The sequence below is a fragment of the Colobus angolensis genome, unplaced genomic scaffold, assembly GCF_000951035.1.
Source record: "Colobus angolensis palliatus isolate OR3802 unplaced genomic scaffold, Cang.pa_1.0 Scaffold129, whole genome shotgun sequence".
Taxonomy (NCBI): Eukaryota; Metazoa; Chordata; class Mammalia; order Primates; family Cercopithecidae; genus Colobus; species Colobus angolensis.
In genome coordinates, this window is record NW_012114141.1 from 1168442 (window position 1) to 1196104 (window position 27663).

At 37.2% G+C, this 27663-nt stretch overlaps 2 protein-coding genes across 4 annotated transcripts in view; one reads left to right on the plus strand and one right to left on the minus strand.

Moving 5' to 3' along the window:
* Positions 1-27663, minus strand: part of NEK11 (NIMA-related kinase 11) — a 339525-nt gene that overhangs the window by 244919 nt on the left and 66943 nt on the right. For all 3 annotated transcript variants that reach the window (XM_011933680.1, XM_011933679.1, XM_011933681.1), the window contains exons 4-6: positions 18537-18655; positions 1479-1543; positions 328-454 (exon numbers count right to left, since the gene is read on the minus strand). In XM_011933680.1, coding sequence (XP_011789070.1) covers positions 328-454; positions 1479-1543; positions 18537-18655 — 311 coding nt within the window. The remainder of the gene's footprint in view (positions 1-327; positions 455-1478; positions 1544-18536; positions 18656-27663) is intronic.
* LOC105505744 (galectin-1) lies at positions 16198-16767 on the plus strand. Its single transcript, XM_011933678.1, has one exon. The coding sequence runs from the start codon at positions 16288-16290 to the stop codon at positions 16693-16695; it is 408 nt and encodes a 135-aa protein (XP_011789068.1). The 5' UTR covers positions 16198-16287; the 3' UTR covers positions 16696-16767.

Here is a 27663-nt window from a genome sequence, read left to right on the forward strand (position 1 = left end):
ACTTAGGGTTACAAATACTTTATTTAATAGGTTAACAGAAATGTATTAAAATTTAATGCTTACAGTACATTAATAACTTTCCCTTGTGATTCAGGAACTAAAAATCCAAAACCAACTAATTAATCAATGAATAAAGAGAATTTCTGAAACTAGTTTAATGAAATATATCAAGCTCTAAATGCAAAAGACCTTCTTTTACTCTGGTCACAGAAATATTCACATCAAAGGGATAAAGTGAATGTATGCAGCAACCAAATGAGCTGAAAGACAAAATGTACCATTCTTTTAGGACAGCAGATGAAGAGTCTAGCCCACTAGCCCACTCACCAGATGTCCGACTTTGTGTCATAGCCTTGGTGTTTCAGAGCCTCAGGACTCATATAATGGGGAGTTCCAGTTAAAGTTGTGGCCAGGTCACAGGATCCCATTAGGAGTCGAGAAACTCCAAAATCTCCTTGAAAAAATAATTAATTTTTATGAATACTTTAAGCCAACAGAAAATTAGCCCTGGAAATTAACAACTGAATGAGTGCCTAATTTGACCATTTTATTATGTAATGGTTCATAGTATTTTAACAGGAAAGAGAAGTAATGTATCTTAAATTACACAACGCTGGTAAATAGCTTTAAAAACATAAGTTTTATAGGAGAAGGAAGACTTAGAGCCAGGAAAGTGAATTATGTAAGCTAAAATTCTTTACTTCTGGAATTATGGGAAACTAGACAATGAGATATAAAAAGCTATTTCAAGTCTGAATAATGGCAAACAGAATGATTTTGGAAAAGCTAAACAAGATGATATATAATTTCACCTGAGGGGGGAAGAATTTCTTCTTAAATTTATAATAAAGGAGAGTTTTAAAGAAAAGATCTGAGACGTTTTAAGAACATGACTATGACTACAAAAATTTGAATCTATCAGCTTTTTTATACTTGCCTAACTAGTTGTACGCTTTTATTCCTTCCTTCCCCAAGAACACCCTATATGATGATTAGATGATCCAGTAGCTGGTATGAGGAGAGGTACAGTTCTGAAGAACCAAAGGTTAATAAAGCCATTATATCAACATTTTAATTATCTATAACCGCTTATTGCTTGTGATGAAATAATATAAATGAGAAACCCGTAGTAACTAATCAAACCAGTAAAAAGACTCTAATAACTTGTAATGTGCCTGGCATGACACAGGGAACTCAAAGTATATTTGAAAATCTATCAAATATGTGGTAAATTTGTATACCTCAATTTATATCAGATACTCAGAAACAAAATAATTAGGTTTTGTTGGGCCCATCAGGTAAGAAACCTGGGAAATTTAGTGTTCGTTTCAGCAGCACACATACTTAAAAATTGGAGAAATTTAAATAAACCAATGATTACTCTAACACTTCCATGTACCATTTACTTAAATTTGATATGATAATATCTAGAATGTACTGTTCTGTGTTTTTAGAATTCATACTTTTTAAAATCTTACCAATTTTAAGTAGATTATTTTTCAGAAATACATTCTTTGACTTTAAGTCTCGATGAAGTATCCTCCTACAAAAGGCAAAAAAGATACACAACTTCATGCAGAATAGAAAATGTTTAAATCCCCATGTAAATAATATATATTGTTGCATGTGATTTATACATAAATATATACTCCCATAGATATATCTTTCAATGTTTAAAAGCTGCAAAGTCACAACACTTTCCAGTTTGCCTGTTTGAGGAAACAAAAGTTTTAAAATAAAGATTTTAAAAGGTGGGGAACATTTGGTTTGGAGAAAGGTGATATGCTTTCAACTATTTCAGTAGGCTATATTTTATTATGTTTTTGTAGCATAATCTACATAGTACTATATCCAGTAACCATATCCTCAATTGATAGACCAGTTTGTAATCTATTATTACCCAAATGTCCAAGTTTTGTATACTTGTGAAAATAATAATGTTGTTGATGACATTTAAGAATAGGTAACATTTATTAAATCTGACTACAAGCCAGTACTGTAAATTATGTCAGTTAAGACCTTTATTTTATGGATTTATGAAGAACTAGAAAACTTGAAGATCTTTACATAAAAAACTAAAATGCTGAATAAAGTATACAAATATCTTCACATATGCACAGTTGAGCTCACACAAAAATGAGAAAAATTCCCTGGGAATTACTCAAAAAGAAAATGAAAGTGATTCTAGGCCATAAAACATTAACAAATTTGGAAGAAGAGAAATCATACCATTTCTGCTCTCACATCAAAATGGAATCAAACTAGAAATTAATAACAGAAAGAAAACTGGAAAATCACAAAATATGTGAATATAAAACCACACACTTCTAAACAATGAAGAAGAAATCTCAAGAGAAATTTTAAAATATTTTGAACTAAATGAAAATGAAAACACACTTTATCAAAATTTGTGCGATATAGCAAAAGCAGTGCTTAGAGGGAAATGTATAGCATTTAATGTATATATTAGAAAAAAAAAAGGAAGATCTAAAATCAGTTATCTAAGCTTCCACCACAGAAAACTAGAAACGAAAAGCAAATTAAATCCAAAGTAAGCAGAAATACTACAGTAGAAACAATAAAGTTGAAAATAAGAAACCAATAAAGAATATCAATAAAAATAAAAGCCGGTTCTTTGAAAAGATCAATAAAATCAACCAGCCTCCAGCCAGCCTAACTAAAATAAAAAGATAGAAGACAAAAACTATTAAAATCAAAAATGAAAGAGAGGGTGTCACTACAGATTCCGTAGACATTAAAAGAATAAAAAAGCAACACTATTAACAATCTATAACCACAAATTTGATAACATAGATTATAGAACCAATTCCTTCAAAGACACAAGCTGCCAAAAATCACACAAGAAGAAGCAGGCAATTGAATAGGCCCATCTTCATTAAATAAATTCAATCAATAATTAATAAGTTTCCAAATAAAAAACACCAGGCCCAGATGGGTTCACTGGCAAATTCTACCAAATATTTAAGGAAGAAATTACACCAAATATCTATAATCTCTTTCAGAAAATAAAAGCAGAGGAAATACTCCCTAACTCATTTTAAGATGTCAGCATCATCCCAATATTAAAACCAAACAAAGACATTACAAGAAAACTAAAAACCAGTATCTCTGATGAATGTAGATGCAAAAATCCTCAATCAAATATTAGCAAATCAAATCCAACATTGTAGGCCAGGTGCGGTAGCTCATTCCTGTGGTCCAAGCACTTTGGGAGGCCGAGGTGGGCAGATCACCTGAGGTCAGGAGTTTGAAACCAGCCTGGCCAACATGATGAAACTCCATCTCTACTAAAAATACAAAAGTTAGCTGGGTGTGGTGGCAGGCGCCTGTAATCCCAGCTACTTGTGAGGCTGAGGCAGGAGAATCGCTTGAACCTGGGAGACAGAGGCAGCAGTGAGCTAAGATCACCCCACTGCACTCCAGCCTGGATGACAGAGCGAGATGCTGTCTAAAAAATATACATATTATACACCACAACCAAGTGGGATTTATACTAGGTATGCAAAGCTGCTTTAACATTTGAAAGTCAATTAATGTAATCCATCACATTAACAGAATAAAGAAGAAAAATCACATGAAAATATCAATAGATGCAGAAAAAGCAATTGACAAAATCCAATACCCACCCATTCATGACAATAACTCTGATAAACTAGAAATAGGGAATATTTACAACAAACCTACAGCTAACATCACACTTTACAATGAGAACCCTGAAGTTTTTCTCCTGATATCAGGAACAACGGAAAAATGTCCCCTCTAATCATTTATTTTCAACATTATACTGAAAGTCCTAGCTAATTAAGTAAAACAAGAAAAAGAAGTGTAAAAGGTCTAGAGATGGAAAAAGAAAAAACAGACTCTCTGTGTTCACAGATGACATGATCATCTAAGTAGAAAATCCAAAAGAATCAATTAAGAAAACCTCCTGGAATTAAGAAGTAATTGTAACAATGTTGCAGATTACAAGATTGATATACAAAAATCAATTGCTTTCATAAATACCAGCAACAAACAAGTAGAATTTGACATTAAAATTAAAATATGCTTACATTAGTACCCCCAAAATGAAACACTTAGGTATAAATCTAATAAAATAGGTACAAGATCTATATGAGGAAAACTACACAACTGTAATGAAAAAAAGAAAATCAAAGAAGAACTAAATAAATGGAAAAATAATCCATGTTCATGGATGGGTAGACTCAGTATTGTCAAGATATGGATTCTTTCCAAATTGATCAATAGATGCAATGTAACCCCAATCAAAATCCCAGGAAGTTATTTTGTAGACATTGATAAACAGATTCTAAAATTTGTATGGAAAGGCAAAAGACCTATATTTGGTCATTTGAAGGAGAACAACAATGTTGGGCAACTGATACTACCTGATGTGAAGACTTTCTATAAAGTACAGTAATTAAGACAGTATAGTATTGGGGAGAAAAAAAAAGATCAATAAAACAGAATAGAGAGCCCAGAAATAAAATTGCACGAATACAGTCAACTGATCTTTGACAGAGAAGCAAAGGCAATGCAATGGAACACAGTTGAAACAACTGGGCATTCATATACAATAGATGAATCTAGACACAGACCTTACAGCCTGTGCAAAAATTAACTCAAAAATGAATCACAGGCCTAAAAAATGTAAAACGTAAAACTATAAAACTGCTAGAAAAGAATACGTCATAAAATCTAGATGATTTTAAGTTTGGTGATAACTTTTAAAATAGAACACCAAAGGCACAATTCATGAAGTAATTGATAAGCTAGACATTATTAAAATAAAAAATTCCTGCTCTGCAAGAAAACACTGTCAAGAGAATAAAAAGATAAGCCATAGACTGGGAGAAAAGATTTGCAAAAGACATATCTGATAAAAAGACTGTTGGCCGGGCGCAGTGGCTCATGCCATGTAATCCGAGCACTTTGGGAGGCTGAGGCGGGCAGATCACAAGGTCAGGAGATCAAGACCATCCTGGCTAACGTGGTGAAACCCTGTATCTACTAAAAATACAAAAATAAAATTAGCCAGGTATGGTGGCGGGTGCCTCTAGTCCCAGCTACTTGGGAGGCTGAGGCGGGAGAATGGCATGAACCCGGGAGGTGGAGCTTGCAGTGAGCCAAGATTGTGACACTGCACTCCAGCCTGGGTGACAGAGACAGACTCAGTCTCAAAAAAAAAAAAAAAAAAAGACTGTTATCCAAAATATACATAGAATAAAACAATAAGAAACTAAACAAGCTGGTTTTAAAATGGGCCAAAGACCTTAACAGACACCTCACAAAAGATGATATTCAAACGGCAAATAAACCTGAAAAGATGTTCCACATCATATGTCATCAGAGAAATGTAAATTAAAACAACAATGAAGTACCACTACACACCTATTAGAATGTCCCAAATCCAGACACTGACAACACCAAATGCTCACAAGGATGGAGAATAACAGAAACTCTCATTCACTGCTAGTGGGAATACAAAGTGGTTCAGCCACTTTGGAAGACAGTTTGGCAGTTTCTTACAAAATGATACAAATGCTTACCACATAATCCAGCAATCACGTTCCTTGGTATTTATTCAAATGAATTAAAAACTATGTCCACACAAAAACCTGCACAATGGTGTTTAGAGCAGCTTTATTCATAATTGCCAAAACTTGAAAGCAACAAAAACGTCCTCCAGTAGGTGAATGGTTAAATAAACCGTGGTACATTCACACAATAGAATATTATTTAGTGCTAAGAAGATATGAGCTATTAAGGCATGAAAAGACATAGAGGAAACTTAAATGCATACTACTAAGTAAAAGAAGTCAGTCTGAGAAATCCATATATGTTTCCAGCTATATGACAATCTAGAAAATGTTGAACTATGGAGACAACAAAAAGATAAGTGGTTGCCAAGGTTTAAGAGGGAGGGAAGAATGAGTAAGGAGAGCACAGATAATTTTTAGGACCATGCAACAACTTTATGGTACTAAAATGATGGTTACATGTCACACATGTGCCCAAACTCAAAGAATGTACAGCACTAAGAATGAAGTCTAATGCAAACTATAGACTTTGACGATAATCTGTCAATGTAAGTTCATCTGTTATAATAAATGTATGGCCGGTAGCAATGCTGGTAACAGGGGAGGCAATGCATGTGTGGGAGCAGGGGGTATAAGGGAAATCTCTGTACCTTCCACTCAATTTTGCTGTGAACCTAAAACTGCTTTAAAAAATAAAGTTTATTTTAAATTTTTAATCAGAGCTTTGAGTAGATTCAATAAATTTGGATTTCAGGGTCCACAAAGGAAGAGGTATCTTAGTAAAAAACTAAAGCTTTTAGCTGAAAGCTCTGAAAAACTTCTTCATAGAAATAAAGGTAAATTAAAAATAGACCAAACCTCCAAAAGCCTACAGCCTACAGTTAAACTATTTCAGTTCCTGATTAGATCAAGGTGATCTGCCCTAAATATAACTGTCAGGCAGAGAAAAAAGAAAAAATAAACCCTTTCCAGAGAAAGATAATATCATCTAACATCTCTCAATATTTCACATATATCGTTCAGCATTCACTCAAAAACTACCAGGCATGCCAAAAGATAAGACCAAATGATTAAAAACCAAAGGAAAAAAAGAGATATAGAAACAAATACACAAGTGATCCACCTATTGAAATGATTGGACAAGGACTTGAAAATAACTGTGATTATATGCTCAAGAAAATAATTGACACAATGGAGAATTTCAATAGAGAGCTAGATTTTCTAGGAATCAAATGAAGATTCTAAAACTGAAACAAAATTTTACTAAAATTAAGAATTCAGTGCATATGTTTGAAATCAAATTAGACACAGCAGAAAAGAAGACTTAGAAACTGGCATAATGGTTAGTGAAAAATATTTCAACTGAGGTGCAAAAAGAAAAAAAGATTAAAAACAGAAAAGGCTGGGCACAGTGGCTCACACCCGTAATCCGAGCTCTTTGGGAGGCTGAGGCAGGTGGATCACCTGAGGTCAGGAGTTCAATACCACCCTGGCCAACATGGCGAAGCCCCATCTCTGCTAAAAGTACAAAAATTCGCCGGGCATGGTGGCAGGCACTTGTAATCCCAGCTACTCAGGAGGCTGAGAAAGGATAATTGCTTGAACATGGGAGGCGGAGGTTGCAATGAGCCAAGATCGTGCCACTGCACTCCAGCCTGGGCAACAAGAGTGAGACTCTGTCTCAAAAAAAAAAAAAGAAAAAAGAAAAGAAAAGAAAAAGAAATAAAGAAAAAGAACACATAGAAAAGAGTATAAGAGACATCTGAAATATGGGCTTAAAGTTCTAATATATATATATAAATGGATTCCTAAAAGGAGTGCATAGCAACGAAGAACAGAATGTGAGTGATGGTCCAACATAAGCACTGTGAAAGGAAAACAGGGAGAAGCAAAATTCAAAGAGAGAATGACTAGGTATTTTCAGAATTTAGAAGGACACAAATTCACAAGTTCAGAAGCAAAACAAATCCCAAGCAGAATTAAAAACAAAGAGAAGATGTTGAAAATCAAGTGAAAGAAAAGATATTACCTTAATAAGAATGTCTGTTAGACAGAAAGTGACTTCTCAACATCAATAACAGAATCCAGAAGACAGTGAGATAATATTTTCAAAATGTCAGATAGGATATCTGTCCATCTGGAATTTCATTTTTAATAATAGCTAAATAATAATACATATTTAGCTGAAATAGTAGTTAAACTATTATAAAAGAATGAGGAAAAAAATAAAAACATTTTCAAAGAAACAAGCAAAGAAACTGAGTGTTTACCATTCACATAACTTAAGGATTTCTTTTAGGGAGAGAAAAACATGACCACAGAAGGAAGACATGGGGTGGAAGACGTGGTGAACCAAGAGATTGATAAAAGTGGGGAAATCTAAACTAGTTTTGGCTTATAAGCCCATAATAATGGTAGCACTAATTAATAATTTGTGGGGTATATAAAGAAAGTAGAACTGAAATCCTGAATAAAAATAACGGAAAAGAAGGACACAACTGGAGTCAAAGTCTTTAAGGAGAAATTGACTGCAGTATATCTGCTCCCCTGCTTAAACAGGAGAACCCAGTCTGGGAGCAGTATTCTTGAGCCTTAGGTCAGAAATGGGGTTGTGGCTTTACAAAATGAAAATCTGTCCTTTAAACACCAACTGAAGTCCTTCAATGGCTCTGCACTGCTTCTGGAATAGAGTCTGCAGTCTGCTAGAGATTTCAAGATCTGGCCCTACCAATGCTTCTGGCAGCCTTAGCAAATGCTTGAGCCACATTTCTATTAATATCATCTCTTCCTCTTCACAGTTCTTCACTCACAGTAGATGCTCAAGAAATGCATATTGGTTTTTAAAACACCATCCTTGGTACAAAGATGAATACTCTCTAGTAGGACTCATTCATTAATCAAAAAATAATTATTGAGTGCCAACTAGATGTTATGTGCTATACTATATAATGTGACAGATATAAAGATTCATAAGACAGGGCTAAGTATCTCATAATGCTTACACTCAGGTTAGAGAGTTTTTTAAGTACACCAGCAACTGTAACAGATGGCAGAAGGGAAACCTAACCATTGTCACTTTACTAAAGAATTATTTATAATTGTAAATAATTACCAATAAAGACATTCATCTGGTCATAAGGAAACATCTCTCTCAGTAAATGATCACTCTCAGGTACATGCCAACCAAATTAATATTACTATTATAAATTAAAACCAGAAATATCAATTATAAAAATAATTTTACCACTAGAATTAATGATAATACAAGTGTAAAAAAGTTACCTTTGTAAAGTGTTCAGGCCTCAACCATCCAGCTTTATTCAATTATTGAATAAAGCTGCAAATTCTGACTAAGAACATTTTAAAGAAAAGTCACTCATAAAGATCATATAGTTTACTTTATAGGACACAAATGGGCAGAAACTCAACCGGGCCTATAAAATCAGCATATAAAGTGAAGAACTGGATATGACAGTGAGAATTCCGCTAATTCAAATAATCTTTAGCCTCTTTAACCTTTCAGTGGATTAGAGAGGAATAAGTATGTTTCTAAGAATAGAGAGAAAAGAGAAGAGCAGAACTAGACAATGCAACACTAGGCCACTTCATCTTGAGGTCCATAACTCCAGATGTTATAATCCTAAGCACTATACTACTATCTTTTTACTATTATACCCAATCTGGAGATGAGGAAATCAAGGCATAGAAAGGCCAAATAACTTGCCCAATGTGGTACAGCCTACTGGTTCAAACTTAGGTCTATTTGACTCTATAAACCACTATTCTCACGTAGGTCTGTTTATCTGTAAAAACTTTGCTATAAATAACTATTTTCTACTACCTTCTTACATTCCCACAATACCTAGACCTGTGCTGCACATGAATATGTTGCTGACTACTTACTGATTTAAAAAGAGAACAACAGTATTTACTAACTGTGTTAAATGAAATCTGGCTTTCTCTATGCCCACTCTTGGGGTTCTCTTGGTATGGTAGGAAATGTTAAATGCCTACCCATAACCATTCTCCTCCTCTTTTCCCTTGACACCAGAACCCCATGAGCCTCTGGGGAGGCTCAGCCCTCCTCAGACCTGTTAGGTAAAGGAAGTGGTGGGAGTAGGGGGTGAATGCGGCAGGGGGATATGATTGCTGAGTTAGATACAAAACTGGTTAATACCCAACAAGGCCATAAACCATCATCACCAGGGATATCTGTTCCACTAGACAGAAATTATTTGCATCTCTGCTGGACAAATATATTCGAGTGTGCCTCTGCCTCCACAGAGTTACAAAGTAGCCCAGATAATAGAAAGTTAAGGCCAGCACTGCAATGAAAAAAATATCCACTAATATATTTTGTCTCTTCCATGTTTTTTGAAAATATTTTTAACACCAATGAGACATAAGGGAAGTCTGCTGGAATCTTGTAGGAAATATTTCCCTACTCTTGTAAAGATAAAAAAGCAGGGGAGTGACATGCCATATGTCCCTTTTACCTTTTCTGGAGTTTGGTTACTGTTGTATGAAGGCGGGATATGTGGTCGTGTTACAGCCATCCTGGCAACCACAAGACAAGCCTGACTACAAAAGCCAACCACACTGAGAATGGTGGAATAAAGAGAAAGAACTAGAACCCCAGATAATACTGCCAAGCCACCCAAGTTAACCGGCTCTAGAACAACTCACTTTGGAGACTTCTTGTTAGGCAAGGTAATAAATTTTCTCTACCATTTAATCTGCTGCTGTTATTTGCAATTAAGAGCATCTTAAGTTGATCACTTAGTTTCCACAGCTATTGATTCTAGGAAGTCAAAGAGATCACAGGTTTAGGATTTGGAACAGTGAGCTAAGGAGCCCACCAGACAACTTGGTGCTATAACTTTGGAATAAGTAAAACATTCCAAAGAAACTCACCTGATGACACCTAGACTAGACAAGCAGAAGATGAATCACAAGTAATAATACACTGATAGGCCTCTATAAATATATAAATTAGTAACTCATCAGTAGATACTTTAAGAATAAGGCATACAATATATTAGAAAGCAGTTATGAGAAGTAATTAGCTGGTACTGTGGTAATGGAAAAATAAATTCTATGCAACAAACCAGGTATCAAGCTATTTGCTAAATATCTATTGAAAAATCATAATTGGCCAGGCATGGCGGCTCATGCCTGTAATCCCAGCACTTTGGGAGGCCGAGGTAGGCAGATCACAAGGTCAGGAGTTCAAGACCAGCCTGGCCAGCATGGTGAAACCCCATCTCTACTAAAAACACAAAAATTAGTCGGGCATGGTGGTGCATGCCTGTAATCCCAGCCACTTGGGAGGCTGAGGTAGGAGAATTGCTTGAACCTAGGAAGTGGAGGTTGTAGTGAGCTGAGATCGTGCCACTGCACTCCAGCCTGAGCGACACAGCGAGGCTCTGTCTCAGGAGAAAAAAAAAAATCATAACGTATTGGCTTAGTGGTTACAGTAAGCCAAAATGGGCCAGCATATTTTTGTCCCATGCTTGGCTAATATCCTTTCCTTTGAAGTATATGAAAATGAAATCTAAGAAATAATAAGGTAACAGGCAATACAGACAGTTTATATGAAATCTTTCTTCTAAAATCCTCAACACAGTTCTCCATCTATTATCTCATGTGCACCATACCATATCTGTTCCAGTGGTGGGTCCTTCTCATTTCTATGTTTCATGATACCCAAGTGATATGGTTAAGATTTGCTGACAGTTTGTGGTTAAAATTCATGCTAAAAAATCCCATCTCCATCTCCCCATCAGGCCATTCTTCCCCAGCATCCAGGGCCCATGTTAGGATGAAGAACAGTCTGTGGAGGTACAAACAGCAGGCATTTCTCAGGCCTCCAGCCCAAGGTAGAACTGTGGAGAAGGTATGGACAATTCTCTTCACCTCCCCTCAAGCCCTTATATGAATAGTTTCTGAAACCCTCCCTGGAGGTCTGTCCTTCATCTGGCAGGTTCTCAGGGTGGATCACAAACTCTTCTTGCCAAAGGTGCTGGCACAGCCAATGGATCCTTCGTGACGCACAACCTAGGCAAATCCCGTTACTGGTCTCTGCCATTTGGCCCCTGTCCTGGGTGCTGAGGCACCTGCCTTTCTTCATCTGTCTCATGTCCCCTCACTAACAGAATGAGTCCTCTACATTACAAGTCAGAAGCAGGGTCAGGTCTTCCTCAAACTATTGGCCACTGCCAGCACATCAGGAGTGTGCCCACACCTGGCTCAGGGGTGAGTTTGCCTTGAAAAAGTGACTACACAATATCCTCAAGAGGTGAGGACCAGGAGAAAGCAGGAATCTCCAGTAACACCAAACACAACTTCTCTCTGCTTTTCCATCTTCAAATCTGGGGTAGGACACCTCCTTCCACAGTCATATTTACTGACTCAGATTTCCAAGTATGTCTCTTCCCTGGAAGCTTCACTGCACTACAAATGAGTTCTTAACACTGCCTTTCAGGGAACATTTTAGCCACTCTACCACAATACCTCACTGAGCTGGCTGGGAAATGCATGGGCAGTGAGGTGATGAGGAAGCCATCTTGGAGTAAGTGTCCCAGCCCTGTTCTCTCCTCCACTGGGAAAGCACCAAAATCGCAAAGCCTCAAGACCACCAGCAGGTGGGCTGTCTGCAGAGAGGCTGCTCTGTCCTTTATTGTAAGAAATTGACATTAACTGAACTCCCGGCCCAGAACAGGAATGGGTTTCAGTGCAACATTCTCAAGACAGCTTTCAGTGAACTGTGAATACTCTCAGCTTTTGACATCATTATTTATGTTTATGCCATATGTTATAGATTTAGAATAGCATATAAATAAACCAAATTAAAATAAGTACAGGAAAGCTCCAAAGGAGTGAACAGATCCTTTGTTTTTTCTGTAACTTCATTCTTCTTAGTGTTTCCAGGGTCGTCTTTATCTCCTCTGCGGCTGCACTGTATTAGTCTGGGTTCTCCAGAGAAATGCATGATAAATGATTTATTATAAAGAATTGGCTCACAAATTAGAGAGGCTGAGAAGACCCACAATCTGCTGTCTACAAGCTGGAGACCCAGGAAAGCCAATGGTATAATTCAGTCCCAGTCCAAAGGACTGAGAACCAGGGGAGCCAATGGTGTAAATCCCAGTCCAAGGGTAGAAGATGAGATGTCTAGCTCAAGTAGTGAGGCAGGAACAAGGGGGCAAATTCCTCCTTCCTCTGTCTTTTATTCTATTTAAGTCATCAAGGGATTAGATGATGCCTGAGGAGCGCAATCTACTTCACTGAGTCCACAGATTCAAATGCTAATCTCACCCTGGAGACACACCCAGAAACAATGTTTAATTCTGGGCATCTACTGCCCAGTCAAGCTGACACATAAAATCAACCATCATATATATAAACTAAAAGTTTTTCAAGGCATTTGCAACAAACCTAACCTCTTCACATGTACTGTGTCCAAGGTAATCTTCTTAACTCATATGTAAGCCAATTTATGTAATTTTCAAAATATACTTTAATATATACTGTAGATCATACAAGGAGAAAACTAGAATAATGCTTTGTAGACAAGCCTACATTTATCAGCTGTGATTTGAAAGATTTTAGTTTAAAACTGAGTGAAACATTGTAGTAGACTCATTCTTATTCCCAAGTATTCACACTTCTTATTCCTTGCAGTGAGGGCTCCCTTTGGGAGGAAGAGGCATCCCACACCTCTGACATTAGGAGTGGCCATGTGACTTCTCTGGTCAATGACATGTGAACAGACTGGATGACTGTCATGTCTGAGCAAGGGGTTTCCACTCTCTTGCTTTTCCTTCCACCAGGAGTAGAGCCCATCCCAGATAGGGGTTGCTCCTTCAGTTTGGGTACTGGAATGAAGACGTGTAGAACAGACTTGCAGATGACCCCTATCTGTCAATATGCAACATGAGCAGGAAATGATTGCTGCTGTAAGCCACTGACATTGGAGTTTTGTTAATACAGCATGACTCCCTTCAGCAAGAACATGTTTTAGTGCTACATTCTCAAAGTAGCTCTCAGTGAGCTGTGAATAGTCTTGGCTTTTTAACATCATTATTTATCAATGTTTATGCCATATGCTAAAAAAATCATTCTTTTGGATTTAAAATGTTTTAAAATCAGATAATTAAGATAAATAAGTTTATTTTCTGAAGGAAATATGTTTTATCCTAAATTAAATATTGAAAACCAACAGGAGTGAAACATAGATTACACATTTACAATCAGGAATAACATATATATATATATGTAATTGCTCCATTTAAAAACCATTCTAAAGTTGGATCAAGAGGAACACACCTTCCTTCCCCTCCTCACTCCAAATTCCCAGAAATACAAGAAATTTTTCAAGAGGAAATTCATAATAGTGCTAGAAAACAATAGTTATATTTAAGCAAGGTTGCTTTTTTTTTTTTTTTTTGAGATGGAGTCTTGCACTGTCGCCCAGGCTAGAGTGCAATGGTGCAATCTCGGCTCACTGCAACTTCCGCCTCCCGGGTTCAAGCCATTCTCTTGTCTCGGCCTAAAAATAGCTGGGATTACAGGTACTTGCCACCATGTCCAGCTAATTTTTTGTATTTTCAGTAGAGACGGGGTTTCACTAAGTTGGCCAGGCTAGTCTCGAAATCCTGACCTCATGATCCACCTGCCTTGGACTCTCAAAGTGCTGGGATTACAAGCGTGAGTCACTGTGCCCAGCCTGCTTTTTTTTTTCCAAAAAGTCAGGAAAGAAAGCAGGAAGAGAAACCCAAAACTTAACCCACTATTAGAAGAGTCCTGCCTTTGCACCCCTCTACCCACAGCAGCCACTAGTTCAATCATGCATTCTGCACCGCTTTTCTGGCTTCTTCTCACTCTTCCCACTCATTGGCTTCTGCTTTCTAAGATTACCTCCTGAAAAATCTATTTGTACCCTAGTCTTTCTTTCAGGGCTCTGATATTGTAGGAACCCAAACAAAGTCAAGCCCTGATGGTTCCCTAAGATCCAGGGTCTCACTTCTAACTTCCTTCTCTCATTCTCATTCTCTCTCTCTCCTCCCTCTTCTTCTCCTTCTCTCTCCATATTCTACCCAGCATATTCACAATTAAACTCATCACCATTGTTTCAAACCTGTCTTTCCAACTTCTCATTCATCCAGGCACAAAACCTCAGGTTCATCTTTGACCTTCTATCACATGTCACAGATCCACTTAATTTCAAGTCCAGCCATTTCAACTTACAGAGTTTATTATTATCTTTCCTCATTCTACCCACCTCTGCCAGCTTGGTTTAGGCCTTACAATCTCATACATGTATATTATAAAAGGTTCTTGACTGATAACCCAAGTTATCTACTCTCCTTGGTATAATTTATCATCTAACCTTCCTGAAGCAAGCTCTGGCAATATTATATAACTCTACTCAAAAAGCTCTTGTGGAGTTCAACGTCTATGCTCCAAAATAAAGCCCTCTTGACCTCAGCCTACCTTTGCCAACAACTTTATTCATGACTCCAAGAGCCTTCCCAACAGAACCACGCACCATTCTCTCTAAGATTTCCATGTTTTTCCACCTCTGTGGCTGTGCTCTGTTCCCTATATCTGGAAAGCTCTGACCCATTTTTCATCATACTCAAAACCTACCTTGGGTCAAGCGCTACTTCTTCCAAGAAGAAGCCTCCATTGATTCCCCAAATGAAAATATTATCTCTCTTCTGATCTCCTGTAACACTTAAATTGTACTCTTCTTGGCACTTTTATCATTTGTTTTAAACTACAGTATAACTTACATTAAAATGCAAAAATCTTAAATTTGATGATATTTTACATATATATCAACATATGTACCACTCTTGTAATCCTCCACCCAGATTAATATATAGAACATTTCTAACATCCCAGAAGCTTTCTTTGTGCCCCTTCCAGGCAAAACCCTTTTGCAAGTATAATCTCTATTCTGACTTATCTTAGATTAGTTTTGCCTACTTCTGAACTTCATATAAATGTAGTCATAGAGTATAGACTCTTTTGCACCTGGCTTCTTTCATCCTACATCTGATCTCTGAGATTCATCCCGGTCATGCTTATTATCAATTGTCTATTGTTTTAAAATTATAGAATAGTAATTTTAAAAGTCCATTATAGGGCCATACCACACTCATGTAACCATTCCACTGTAGATGAATATTTTTTAGTGTTTTCGCAATTACAAAAAGGCTTCTATGGACATTTCTGTATACCTTTTGTTGGACATCAGCACTCACTTCTACCCTTAGGAACAGAATTACTGGGTCATAGGTATTTGTATGTTTGGCTTAGGAAGTATTGCCAAACATTTCTCAAAAGTGTTTATATCAATGTATACCCATTAACAATATAAAAGAATTCCAGGTGTGCCATATGCATTCTAACACTTGTTACTGTCATCGTTTTTAAAACCGCTTTTGATGTCTGTGCTCTCATTTCTATATTAAATTATAACAACAACATTACACAGAGCTTAACATTTTGCAAATTTTTAAACTGTATAATATCTCAACGCATATTTTCTACCCTATAATGTAAGCAAGGAGAGTCCTATTATTATCCTTACTTCATATTAGGTAGGTGCAAAAATAGTCGTGGCTTTTGCCATTAAAAGTAATGGCAAAATCTTTCTCGGGTGGAGTCTTCTAACAGCTGGTGCGCCTCTCCTGGGAACATCCTCCTGGCCTGAATCATGGCTTGTGGTCTGGTCGCCAGCAACCTGAATCTCAAACCTGGAGAGTGCCTCCGAGTGCGGGGCGAGGTGGCCCCCGACGCCAAGAGCTTCGTGCTGAACCTGGGCAAAGATAGCAACAACCTGTGCCTGCACTTCAACCCTCGCTTCAATGCCCACGGCGACGCCAACACCATTGTGTGCAACAGCAAGGACGGCGGGGCCTGGGGGACGGAGCAGCGGGAGGCTGCCTTTCCTTTCCAGCCTGGAAGTGTTGCAGAGGTGTGCATCACCTTTGACCAGGCCGACCTGACCATCAAGCTGCCAGATGGATACGAATTCAAGTTCCCCAACCGCCTCAACCTGGAGGCCATCAACTACATGGCAGCTGACGGTGACTTCAAGATAAAGTGTGTGGCCTTTGACTGAAATCAGTCAGCCCATGGCCCCCAATAAAGGCAGCTGCCTCTGCCCCCTCTGAAAAAAAAAAAAAAAAAAAAAGTAATGGCAAAAACCACAATTACTTTTGCACCAACCTAATAGATGAGGAAACAGGTTCAGAGAGAAGAGCTTGCTCTCATGACCAGCTTGCTCAAGGTCACAAATCTAGTGAATAGTGGAGACACTTAATCGTGTACATCCACCATGGTACATGGCTTATAGTTATAATAGTACATGTTTTATGTCTGCTTGCTTACTGACAGCTCTTTGAGGTTGACACTTATTTTTAATTTATCACTATCTAATGAGGGAATTAATGAACTGAAATATGAAACTGTAATTTCTCTGTACACAAAAACTTTACAATAATTGGTTATAATAACACAATGACTAAGAAGCACCATCACTTGTTACCTGAATCACAAAGGATTGTATTTCAGATCCAAGGATTCACAAATATCCAAATATTTAGTCTCATTTAATGACTTTCTTTGAATATTAAAGGATTTAAAAATTATAAGCCTTTGTTTGAAGGGTTATTTTAAACTCATTATTTGAACTATTACTAAGCAGTCTTAAAGGTATCAAAACTATTTGGGTTCTTAAATCAACCAGATTCCAGTTTTGTATTTTGTGCATAGAATACAATAGTTAGCAAGTTAATATGTGTTTTGTGTAACCTAACAATATGCTAAGAAATAGTAAAGAAAATAAAAGAAACACCAATATAAATATATATACACAGACATTTTATAGTCAGTAGCTTTGGGTACCTTATTAAAAGATTATTTGATTCTTTTAAGTCAAATAATCTTTCAATAAAAGATTTCTTAAGATAGTTTGACATCATCCAACAGATTGTTATGAGGTGTCAATAAATCAGTAGCTATCTGTATCAACAAGCATGTGTTTTAGGAGATACATGGCAAATTACAGAATAATCCGATTACTTTTTATGCTGTCAGAAAGTACAGATGACACATTTAAGCAATCTGACATCCATGGATAGCTAGACCTTGGTGTGCCTTATAAATTATCCCTTTCGTTCAAGAAGAATGGTACCATGTGTTAATGCCCACTCCCAAGATGAAAGCTACCATATACACCTCAGAGTATCCACTTCTTTTTTGTCTACGTATGTTCATCTTTTCAAATGTGTTCATATCATTTTTGGGTCTCAAAAACATTTAACTTCTACAACTTCTTACTTTTGACCTATAAAAATTCATTAAAATTTTAAAATACATTTTTGAGGCAGAAATCACAAATGTAAATCGTAGACAATTGAAATAATTGACTTTCATTATCAGATACTTCACATCAAAACTGACTTTCTATCTGAATACTTACCTCTCTGAGGCTAAAGAATACATTCTGTCTCAATTACTGAGCTCTTTTGGGATGTGAACCTAGCTAAGTGTGCACTGACACATTCCAAGGTGACCACACAATTCATTTGCGGCATACTAAGATATTTACCACTCAAGCCTGCTGTAAGATACAATAAATTCATAGGATGCCAAAGGTATCTGAGAACTTCCTGTAATTCATAGGAGATGATCAGATATAATGAAATGTGTTTAACACAAATTTCTGTCTTATATTCAAGGCCAACTTGAATTTTAGAAAAGCAACAAAAAACTATGCAAATAAATCCTCTAGATATAATCATTCAACCGTTTTCTCAAGGAAAATATATTATAGATGTTTAATTACAATCATATGTTTTTTGAACTTGTTTTCTTTCAATTATAGAAAAAAAATTCACTTTTCAAGTTCAGACATGACTGGTAAAAATATATCATATTCCCAGTAGCAAATGAACATACCTCTCATGCATGTAGTCAACTCCCAAAAGCAGTTGGATAAACCAGTCTATTATTTGGTTATCTGGAAAGATTTTTCCAGCTTCTTTATATTCCTGAATTTTATAGTCCAAATCTCGGCCCTGAAATGAAGAGCATAATCTTTCATATTTTTTCAGCTAATATATTAAAATCAAGCTCACTTAACAACAGTTAAAACATAGCAGTCACTGTTTATGAGAAAGTGCCACACTGTAATTATCACTGACAAAGATTCTCTCTTTAACCAAAGTCTCTCCAGGTTCCTCTGAGCACTCTTTTCAGCTCAGCCTCAACATTGACCTATAAAGACTTTAACAAACATGCATGTATTAATAGTTTCTAAAAGCCTAAGGCCACAACCCTAGGATGGTCCTACCCTCCCACCCCTTAAAGTTCCTGCCTGATCAGCTCAAGGTAGACAAAAGAATTGACTGTTTCCTCCAGTCAATGCCTGAAGATAGGACTCTTGTCTCCCAATCTCTAAAGAAGGTTAGGAGTCTAACTTTGATGAGCACCAGTTAACAAATCCACATGGGTTTACAGGGACCAACCTCCACTTTCTGATTTTTGTAATTTTTCCCTTCCTTGGCTCTGCTCAGGCCCCTGCTGTTCCTCTTTCCTATTCCCTTATTCTCCCTGAATACCCAGTCACTCTGCACAAATCAGAATGGAGCTCAGTTCTTTCCCCTAGTGTCAGTAGTTACTTCATAAAATCTGTTTTAAATGTTTTAATGATATCACTCCAGGAAAAAACCCTTATAAGGAGAAAAGTTACCACATAAACCTTCAACCTAAATTATTTTTTATTATATTACCTATATATACACCCACATAAAACTAGCAATAACTTTTCTTACACTTAGAGTTGTATATAATTATAGAATCTTAACATATATAAAACTTAAAAAGGTCGGCCAATAAAATTCCAATCAGTGATATGAATTTAATGCAAAGTGATGATTTTTGGTGAAACTAAATTGGTACTTACATTGTGCATATAGCTGCTGTAGTATAGATTCTTTTGAGTTTGGCATGCCTAGGGTACCATGTGCATTGGGATGACTGAATTCCCTTTCCTCTATATAGCTATAGCAAAACCCTAAGGAATATAATAACTGTAGATCTATGTGGGGATCCAGGTACATCATTTAAGCATTTAGTTAAGCTCTATCCTATCACTCACTGGCAATAAGTAAAATAATACTTATTATTAAGGTCAAAAACTAACTATGATCAAAAATGACAAAATCTAAAATAGGCCGGCAGTGTCTGATATAATGTCCTTTCTGAATATGTTTTATTGATGTATTTCAATTGCTATAAAAATAAAAATGTCAAATGCTAAATTCTCTTAGAGAACCCTTAGACCTGATCCATTTTACTGTAAAACACCGAAAAATTAGAGATAATTTGAGAAATGTTCCTCTAAAGAAAAGGATGGATTAAATGTAACTGGTCTTTGCAGGATGTAAAACGCAGGCCCCATAAAGAGTGAGAGAGGTACTTACCATGTTCATGGGGAGCAAAAGTGGAAAAAATAAAGCTAGTCACAGACTACTCATGACAGAGTTATTGTTAAGATGCAAAGGAAGAACATTCATAGGCAAAGAGACAATCCAAAAGAAATTACTTCTAATGAAACAACATGAGGTCAACTGATTCACTTATAATGCATTTTTTATGTCCTTACAGTGCAATGTGCAAATATTTGCTTAGCATTTTCTCTCCTACACACGACCATAACAAATCGAAAGTATAGCAAACATTCACTTGCAGCCTAGCTCAAGTACCGTTTCCTGATAGATTTTCTGGGCCAAGGAGAGTGTTCCAAAGTTTGGTAGAATGCAAAAATATGGCGAATTGAATACTTAACTCCTTGTCTAAAAGACTATCATTTCTTTCTCATTTTTCAACCCTGCCTTTATTTCTTCTCTCTTTTTAATCCTAGAGTTTATCAGAATTCTGTTGAACCACACAAGCTGTACTCTCACGTTTCTATAAGTTGCAAAGAACATTTTTGACAATAGATCATTATAACATCCTGTGTAGTAGACATGAAAGTCCTTCAGATGAAAGGTGACCTGTAAATATACAGTTGACCCTTGAATAACATGGGTTTGAACCGTATAGGTCTGCTTAAAATGTCAGTTTACAAGCTTATAATATCAGCTTCTAAGTTGATATTTTTCAACCAAACACATATTGAAAATACAGTATTTGCAGGAATGGAAATCTGCACATATGAAGGGCTTTTGTATATATGAAGGTTCTGCAGGGCTAACTGCAGGACTTGAATATGCGAGGATTCTGGTATATCTCATTTAGTTTCTCTGAATACGATCAAACATCTCCAGTGGTGGAAAGACTATTGCCTACATGTTTCCATCTTCTTCCGGAATACCTTCAGAGGAGGAGTGAAAGGAGACAGAAGATGAAGACAATGATAAAGAAAAAGGAAAAGAAAAACTTGCCTTAAAGAAATATCAGTGAAGCTGCCTGCTAGCTTCTTATATCAACCCAATGTTTATCGCTTTAAAAACACCAAAAATAAGCACAATTTTCTCTATGTACAAAAATTATGGCCCTAGAACCTGTGCATTTTTTAAAAACCTGTTAACCTCACTAAGGACAAGAAGAAATTACAGTGGCCACAGTGAAGTGTTAACCAAGATAAAATTGATCGCTTGTGAGGCACATTAGAGAAGAAAGGATCCAACATACCACAAAAGCAATGGGACACATTCTTTAATTGATACACAGAAGTATTAAACATCTAAGATATTAAATCAATCAAAGATTTCCTCTTTAAAAGATTTCTTAGAGAAGGTGAATCGAAAAAATCTTAAGTCTTTTCTACAAATATCAGTCAAAAGCTTTAGCCATCTGGGTACGTAATCTTGTCTCACGGGCCAGAAAAAATTCACTTCCAGATATCCTTTAACATACTAGGGAGCTTTGTGTTACTGTACTTGGCACCGGGCTAAAATTTTTAAATGAATACTACAATATTTGTTTTTATGTTTACATTTATATATGTCAGTATGTATGTTATGAATGTGTAATATATTTCTTTTTCCTTATGGTATTGCCAAAATTAAATTGTAAAAGAGAATTATTTAATTGGCTTAAAGAAAAATAAGTTCTTACATAAAATAGGTATTCCTTAAACTCTTAGAAACAAACCTAAAATATTTTTCATGTTTACATAATCTTGGATAATCTTTGGTAAATAGTAGCTAATAAAAGTATATTGGCTTGATTAACGCAGGCATACCTTCAGAGTTGTCGGCATTTAGTATAATACAGATGCACAACTCTTCTTCCCTAGGTTTATTTAGTAAAATAAGTTCATGCTACCTCTATGTGACATAACTTGTCAGCAAGAAAAATAACTTAAGGTGATGGCTAGCTATTTAATATCTCATCTTTATGAGCATGTCAAGTATAATTATTGAAAGTAAGTGTTAAATAGAGGTAAGATAGAATTCCCATGTGAAAAATGTCCTTGCTATACTAGAAACTTTTAATATTCTTACGAAGGATGGGGGGAAAAAAGCCTTAACAAGATAGAAATAAAAATTTGCTTCCTCTACCATTTCTTACCACAGAGAGACTAAAGACAGTTGGGACTGTTAATAAATGTTCTGTGCCACATTGAAAAAAAAGTATTATAAAACAGTACATGCTCCTAGAATTATAATCCACAAATTTTCCAATCTATAGACTGCTGGTATGATATTCACACTTGCTTTCTTCCTAGTGTTCACTAGAAATTGAGGTCATAAAGGGCTAAGAATTCTAATTAAAATACGTAACTAAAATTACTAGAAATAATAAGGAAAACTATTTTACATGCAAGTATACAATATAGGTAAGATGTGCTCTTGGTAAGGAAAAGCATAAGTTACGAGGATGTGTATTGTTCTGTTAAAACAAAAGGAGAAAAATTTTTGTTCTAAAGTAGAATGATTGATCCAAAACGAGAAAGAAGTATAGGGAGAGAAAAAAACTGACTGGATATTAGAAAGTGATATGGTTTAGCTATGTCCCTACCTAAAATCTCATCTTGAATTGCAATCCCCATAATCCCTACATGTCAAGGGTGGGACCCGGTGGACATAAATCATGGGACGGTTTCCCCCATGCTGTTCTCATGATAGTGAGCGAGTCTCACAAGATCTGATGGTTTTATAAGCATCTAGCATTTCCCCTGCTTGCACTCACTCCATCCTGCTGCCCTGTGAAGAAGTGCCTGCTTCTCCTTTGCCTTCCAACATGATTATAAGTTTCCTGAGGCCTCCCCAGCCATGAGGAACTGTGAGTCAATTAAACTTCTTTCCTTTATAAATTACCCATTCTTGGCTATTTCTTCATTGAGAATGGACTAATACAAAAAGACTGTAGAAGAGGAACCTTGGGAAAGAAATGTTATATGTGATTCAGCCAGCTAAGATTAGATGTGCTATTTGTACATTTTTCTAAAAATTAAGCATTAATATCAAAAACACTATGAAGGGAAATTAGAATTTCATCCCCTATGTTAAAACAACTTTTTCTTCAGATATTGGTCTACTTTTAATAGGAAATTGTGAAAAGACTTTTTGTTTGTTTGCTTTGTTTTTACCTTTTAGGTAATTGGCCAAGGAAATATTCTGTGTTTTGTCAAGATAATTAAGAAAGTCAGTAAAAGGAATGCCATGATGGCTGACTTGCCAAGATGGCTGACTAGAAGCAGTTAGTGCATGCTGTTGTCATGGAGAAGAGGCAGAGTGGCAAGTAAACACTAGTTCTTCAAGTGAATCATATAGGAGGCCATGTTTTGATTCATCAAGGAAGCAACAGCGACCCCATAGAAAGCAAAGAAAAGCAAGGCAGGACAGCTGCCCACCCAGGATTGGTGCAGAGCCAGAGGAGGCTCCCAGCTCTGAGGAAAGGATGAGCGACAGTCCCCAGGGACCACACGTCTGCATAAACTTTGTAATCTTGGGCACAGGAGAGGCCCCCAGCTCCCCTGGGCTTCCAGATCGACACAGAGAGCTTTGCGGACTCTGTGCAGAGCTACCACTCAAGCCCACACTGAGCTCCATGAGCCCTGGATTCCCGAGCATGCTGGTGCCAGCTGCCATAGCCCTACCAACAAAGGAGCTGAGGCTCTCTAGTGCACCTCTAGGATAGGGACCACATGCACGGTACTGAGGAGAGGATGAACTGCACATTGTACCTCATCATGGAAGGTCCAATGGCCTGGGCCCCCAGCACAGCCACCCCACCCCAACCTGAATATTCCAGCTGGTCATCGCTTTTCTTTCCTCTGGGATGGACCTCCCACAGCCAACTAACAAGCCTGCTGCAATTGCCACTGTTGCAGCCCCTGCCCCTGCTGTCCTCAGGCTGGGGAGAGAGTAAAGAATCTAAGAACTATCATTGGCCTCCAGCATGCCACAGCTGCTATACAGTAAGGTGGCCAGATTGTTTTCCATGCAGATCTCTGACTTTGCTGCTCCTGATTGGGCAGGGACTTCCAGCTTAGGCCCCCAGAGCAGGTGCCTCACTCCCACCTGATCACTTCAGTTAGTGGTGGTTCTTCATTTCTCTGGGGTGGAGCTTCCAGAGACAACTGACAGGCTCTCTGTCATTGACACCACCATAGTACCCACTCATCAGTCCCACCACCGAGGCTAGAAAGGGAACAAACAGCCTGATTGTTGTTGCAGGCCTACAGCACACCACAGCTATCCTATGGAGAGGAGGCCAAACTATCTTCTTTGGTCTTCCCTAGGCAGAGCACCCCCCAAGCCTGGGCCCACAGCACAGCTGCCCCATCCCTGGCTGATCACTCAAATTAGCCATGGCTATGCATTTCTTTGGGGTGGCACCCCCTGAGGTAACTGGCAGGCTGTATGCCATTGCTGCTATTGTAGTCCCCACCCCTGCTGCCCCCAAGGTGGGGACAGAACAAAAAGCCTGATCTCTCCCCAGGTCTGCAGTGCATAGCCTGGGAGTCCTAAGGCACTCGAGTGGGAATGGAGCCCACACTCTCAGAGCACTAAGAGGGGTGAGTCACAGGGGTTCATGGGCTGCAGCAGGAATAGGCATGCCTCACTCCACAGAGCCAGACTGAAAAGGTGTGGTCTATCTCCCTACTGCAGCCTCTGACTAAGGAAACCCTGTAGCCTAAACCCCTAACAGAAGAAATGCAGGTACAGTGCCAGTGACTGGAGGGAGTTCCCCCAAGGCCCAGGAGTAAACTCGGTGATGGGGTCACCTCTCTTGCCACTGCACCACAGAGCAAGCTTGCAAGTGGCAGGAAATACAAAGGAGCCATGCAGCTGAGTAAGAGCCTCTACCAGCAAATACTCTTAAGCATCATCTACTGGATTGCAGTCCAAACTACAACAACAAAAATACTTTGCTAATATAACCCCCTGTAAGACTAAGGGTAAGAATTCAGCCCAAATAAAGAACCTGCATAGAGCTTTAGCCCTCTGAAAACATCCAGAAATGAAGCCAACTAACTATACTCAATTTATACCACAATTAAAGGAACAGCAACCTTCTCAGATGAGAAAGAACCAACACAAGAGTTCTGGCAATGCAAAAAGCCAGAGTGTACCCTTACCTCCAAACAAGTCCACTATCTCCTCAGCAATGGTTTTTAACCAATCAAAAATGACTGAAATGACAGACATAGAATGTAGAATCTGGATGACAAAGAATCTCATGAATATTCAGGAGAAAGCTGAAACCCAACCCAAGGATTCCAAGGAATCTAGTAAAATGATCTAAGAGCTGAAAGATGAAATAGCCATTTTAAGAAAGAACCAAATTGAGCTTCCACAGCTGAAAAATTCACTATAAGAATTTCATAATATAATCAAAAGTATTAACAGAAGGATCGAAGCTGAGGAAAGAATCTTAGAGCTCAAAGGCCAGTTCTTCAAGTCAACTCAGTTAAACAAAAAGAAAAATAATTTTTAAAAATGAATAAAACTTCTGAGAAATATAGGATTATGTAAAGAGACCAAATCTATGACTCAATGGTATTCCTGAAAGAGAGAGAATAAACAACTCAGAAAATATATTTGAGGATAGAGTCCATGAAAATTTCCCTAATCTTGCTAGAGAGGATGACATGCAAAACCAATAAATACAGAGAACCTTGGCTAGACATCATATAAATCAACCATCCCCAAGGCACATAGTCATCAGATTCACCAAGCTCAAGGTAAAAAAAAAATCTTAAAGAGAGAAAAGTCAATTCATGCACAGAGGGAAATCCATCAGGCTAGCAGCAAACCACTCAGCAGAAACCTCACAAGCCAGAAGAAATTGGGGTACTATTTTCAGCATTCTTAAATAAAAGAAATTTCAACCAAGAATTTCATATCCCATCAAACAAAGCTTCATAAGTGAAGGAGAAATAAAACGCTTCTCAGAAAAGCAAAGCAGTTCTCTCTATTTAAAAAGCTAAGGTTAAATGACTATTGTTCCCAGTGACCTATGATCCTATTTTAATTAAGTATTTTAAACCTTTTGACATTTTTTAACAACTTCTCAAAATCAAACATTAAATTAAGGCCTTTCGACCTCAAACTAACTTTGAAAGTTTCCCAACTGACCTCTGGAATTTCTCAAAGGAATTTTTTCCTCTCTTCTTATAAAAAAGAGAGATGTGTTAAATTGCATGGGAAGCACTGTCAAATAATAAGTGTTGCTGAACCATCTTTAAGTTATATTGCATGGGTATGTTATTAATATGTTTTCCAGAAATTATATTAAATTCCCAGAAACCTGATAGTCTTGATATATTACTATCACTCATAATTTTAATTATTTTAAAATACTGTATATATAGAAAAGGAAACAAAATTTTCTTGTCAATTGCATTATAATTAATTTTCACCAGACATTTAACCATTATCATTTAAATTCTTGTCATCCACAGACAGCTAATTGTTTTACTTTGGTACTTTCCTGAAAGCTATTGAAAACAACTATAAACCTAAATTTTTCACCTTTGAGGGGATTCATGGAAACAACTCTGACAACCTAGGTTTCTGATAACCTTAGGTTCATACAATCAGATTAGATAAGAATTTCCGGAACTCTAATGAATAAATTGATTGGTTCATAAAACCACTAACCCCACATCAAGTAGAACACGAATTAATTGGTTGCCAAGGAAATGCTTCTGCAGTTTTTCATACTAAGTCAGCCAGTACTGAAATTGTTAAGATACACAATTTGAGTGAGCTCCATGAGATCCATGAGATCACTCCATGAGCTCCATGAGAGGTCAAATTACCTGTGATGAACTATTTCATAACCAGTGCCTTGTGCCTGAATTGGAGAAACCAACTGGTATTTAAAAGGATATAAATTCAATGTTAAGTGTGGGCTAATGGAGGGCTTGGACAGTTGCTTGGTCCTTCCTGACTCCTTAAAGCTTTAATTATTAAAAGCTCTGTACTCTTTAACTCATCAGAGGAAAGATAAAATAATTCCAATTATTTTTAAAAATACTGGCAGGCTGTCTGTTCTCAAACTGTTAAAATGGTTTATAACCAACGTCTGGTTTGTCAAACCCATAGTTTTGACAAGACAATAAAATACTCAGATGATACATTTCCAGCACCTGCTGGATCATTTGAATATTTACAGACGGACATCACTCAATTCCCACCTTCAATGAATATTTTCTGGATGTACAGAAGCTTTTCCATCATGCAGGAAGTTTGCTGATGTAACAGTAGCTAAAAGGTTATCACGAAATGTGTTTGCTTTATGGAATATTCCTGGAGAATATTCCTCCAGTGGTAGAGGTGCTCATTTCACTGGACAAGTTATAAAGCAGTTAAATAAGTTATTACAAACACAATGGTATTAGGCAAAGCCAACTGAATTGACTGCATTGACTTGTTCAAAGGTATTACTGATTGATGGCAATCAGCTCCACTCCTCTTGGAAAACATAGACTGACCCCTTATAAAATAGTTACCGGAAGATGTATGGCCCTAATAATAGACTCACAAGTCTCACACTTTCATAAGTTCTGACATGACTTAATATTACAAGATTTTAATGCATTATGCTTAAGCATATATATATA

What these genes read in the sequence shown, in the direction of transcription:
- LOC105505744 (XM_011933678.1), top strand. Translation starts at nt 16,288, where the DNA reads ATGGCTTGTGGTCTGGTCGCCAGCAACCTGAATCTCAAACCTGGAGAG.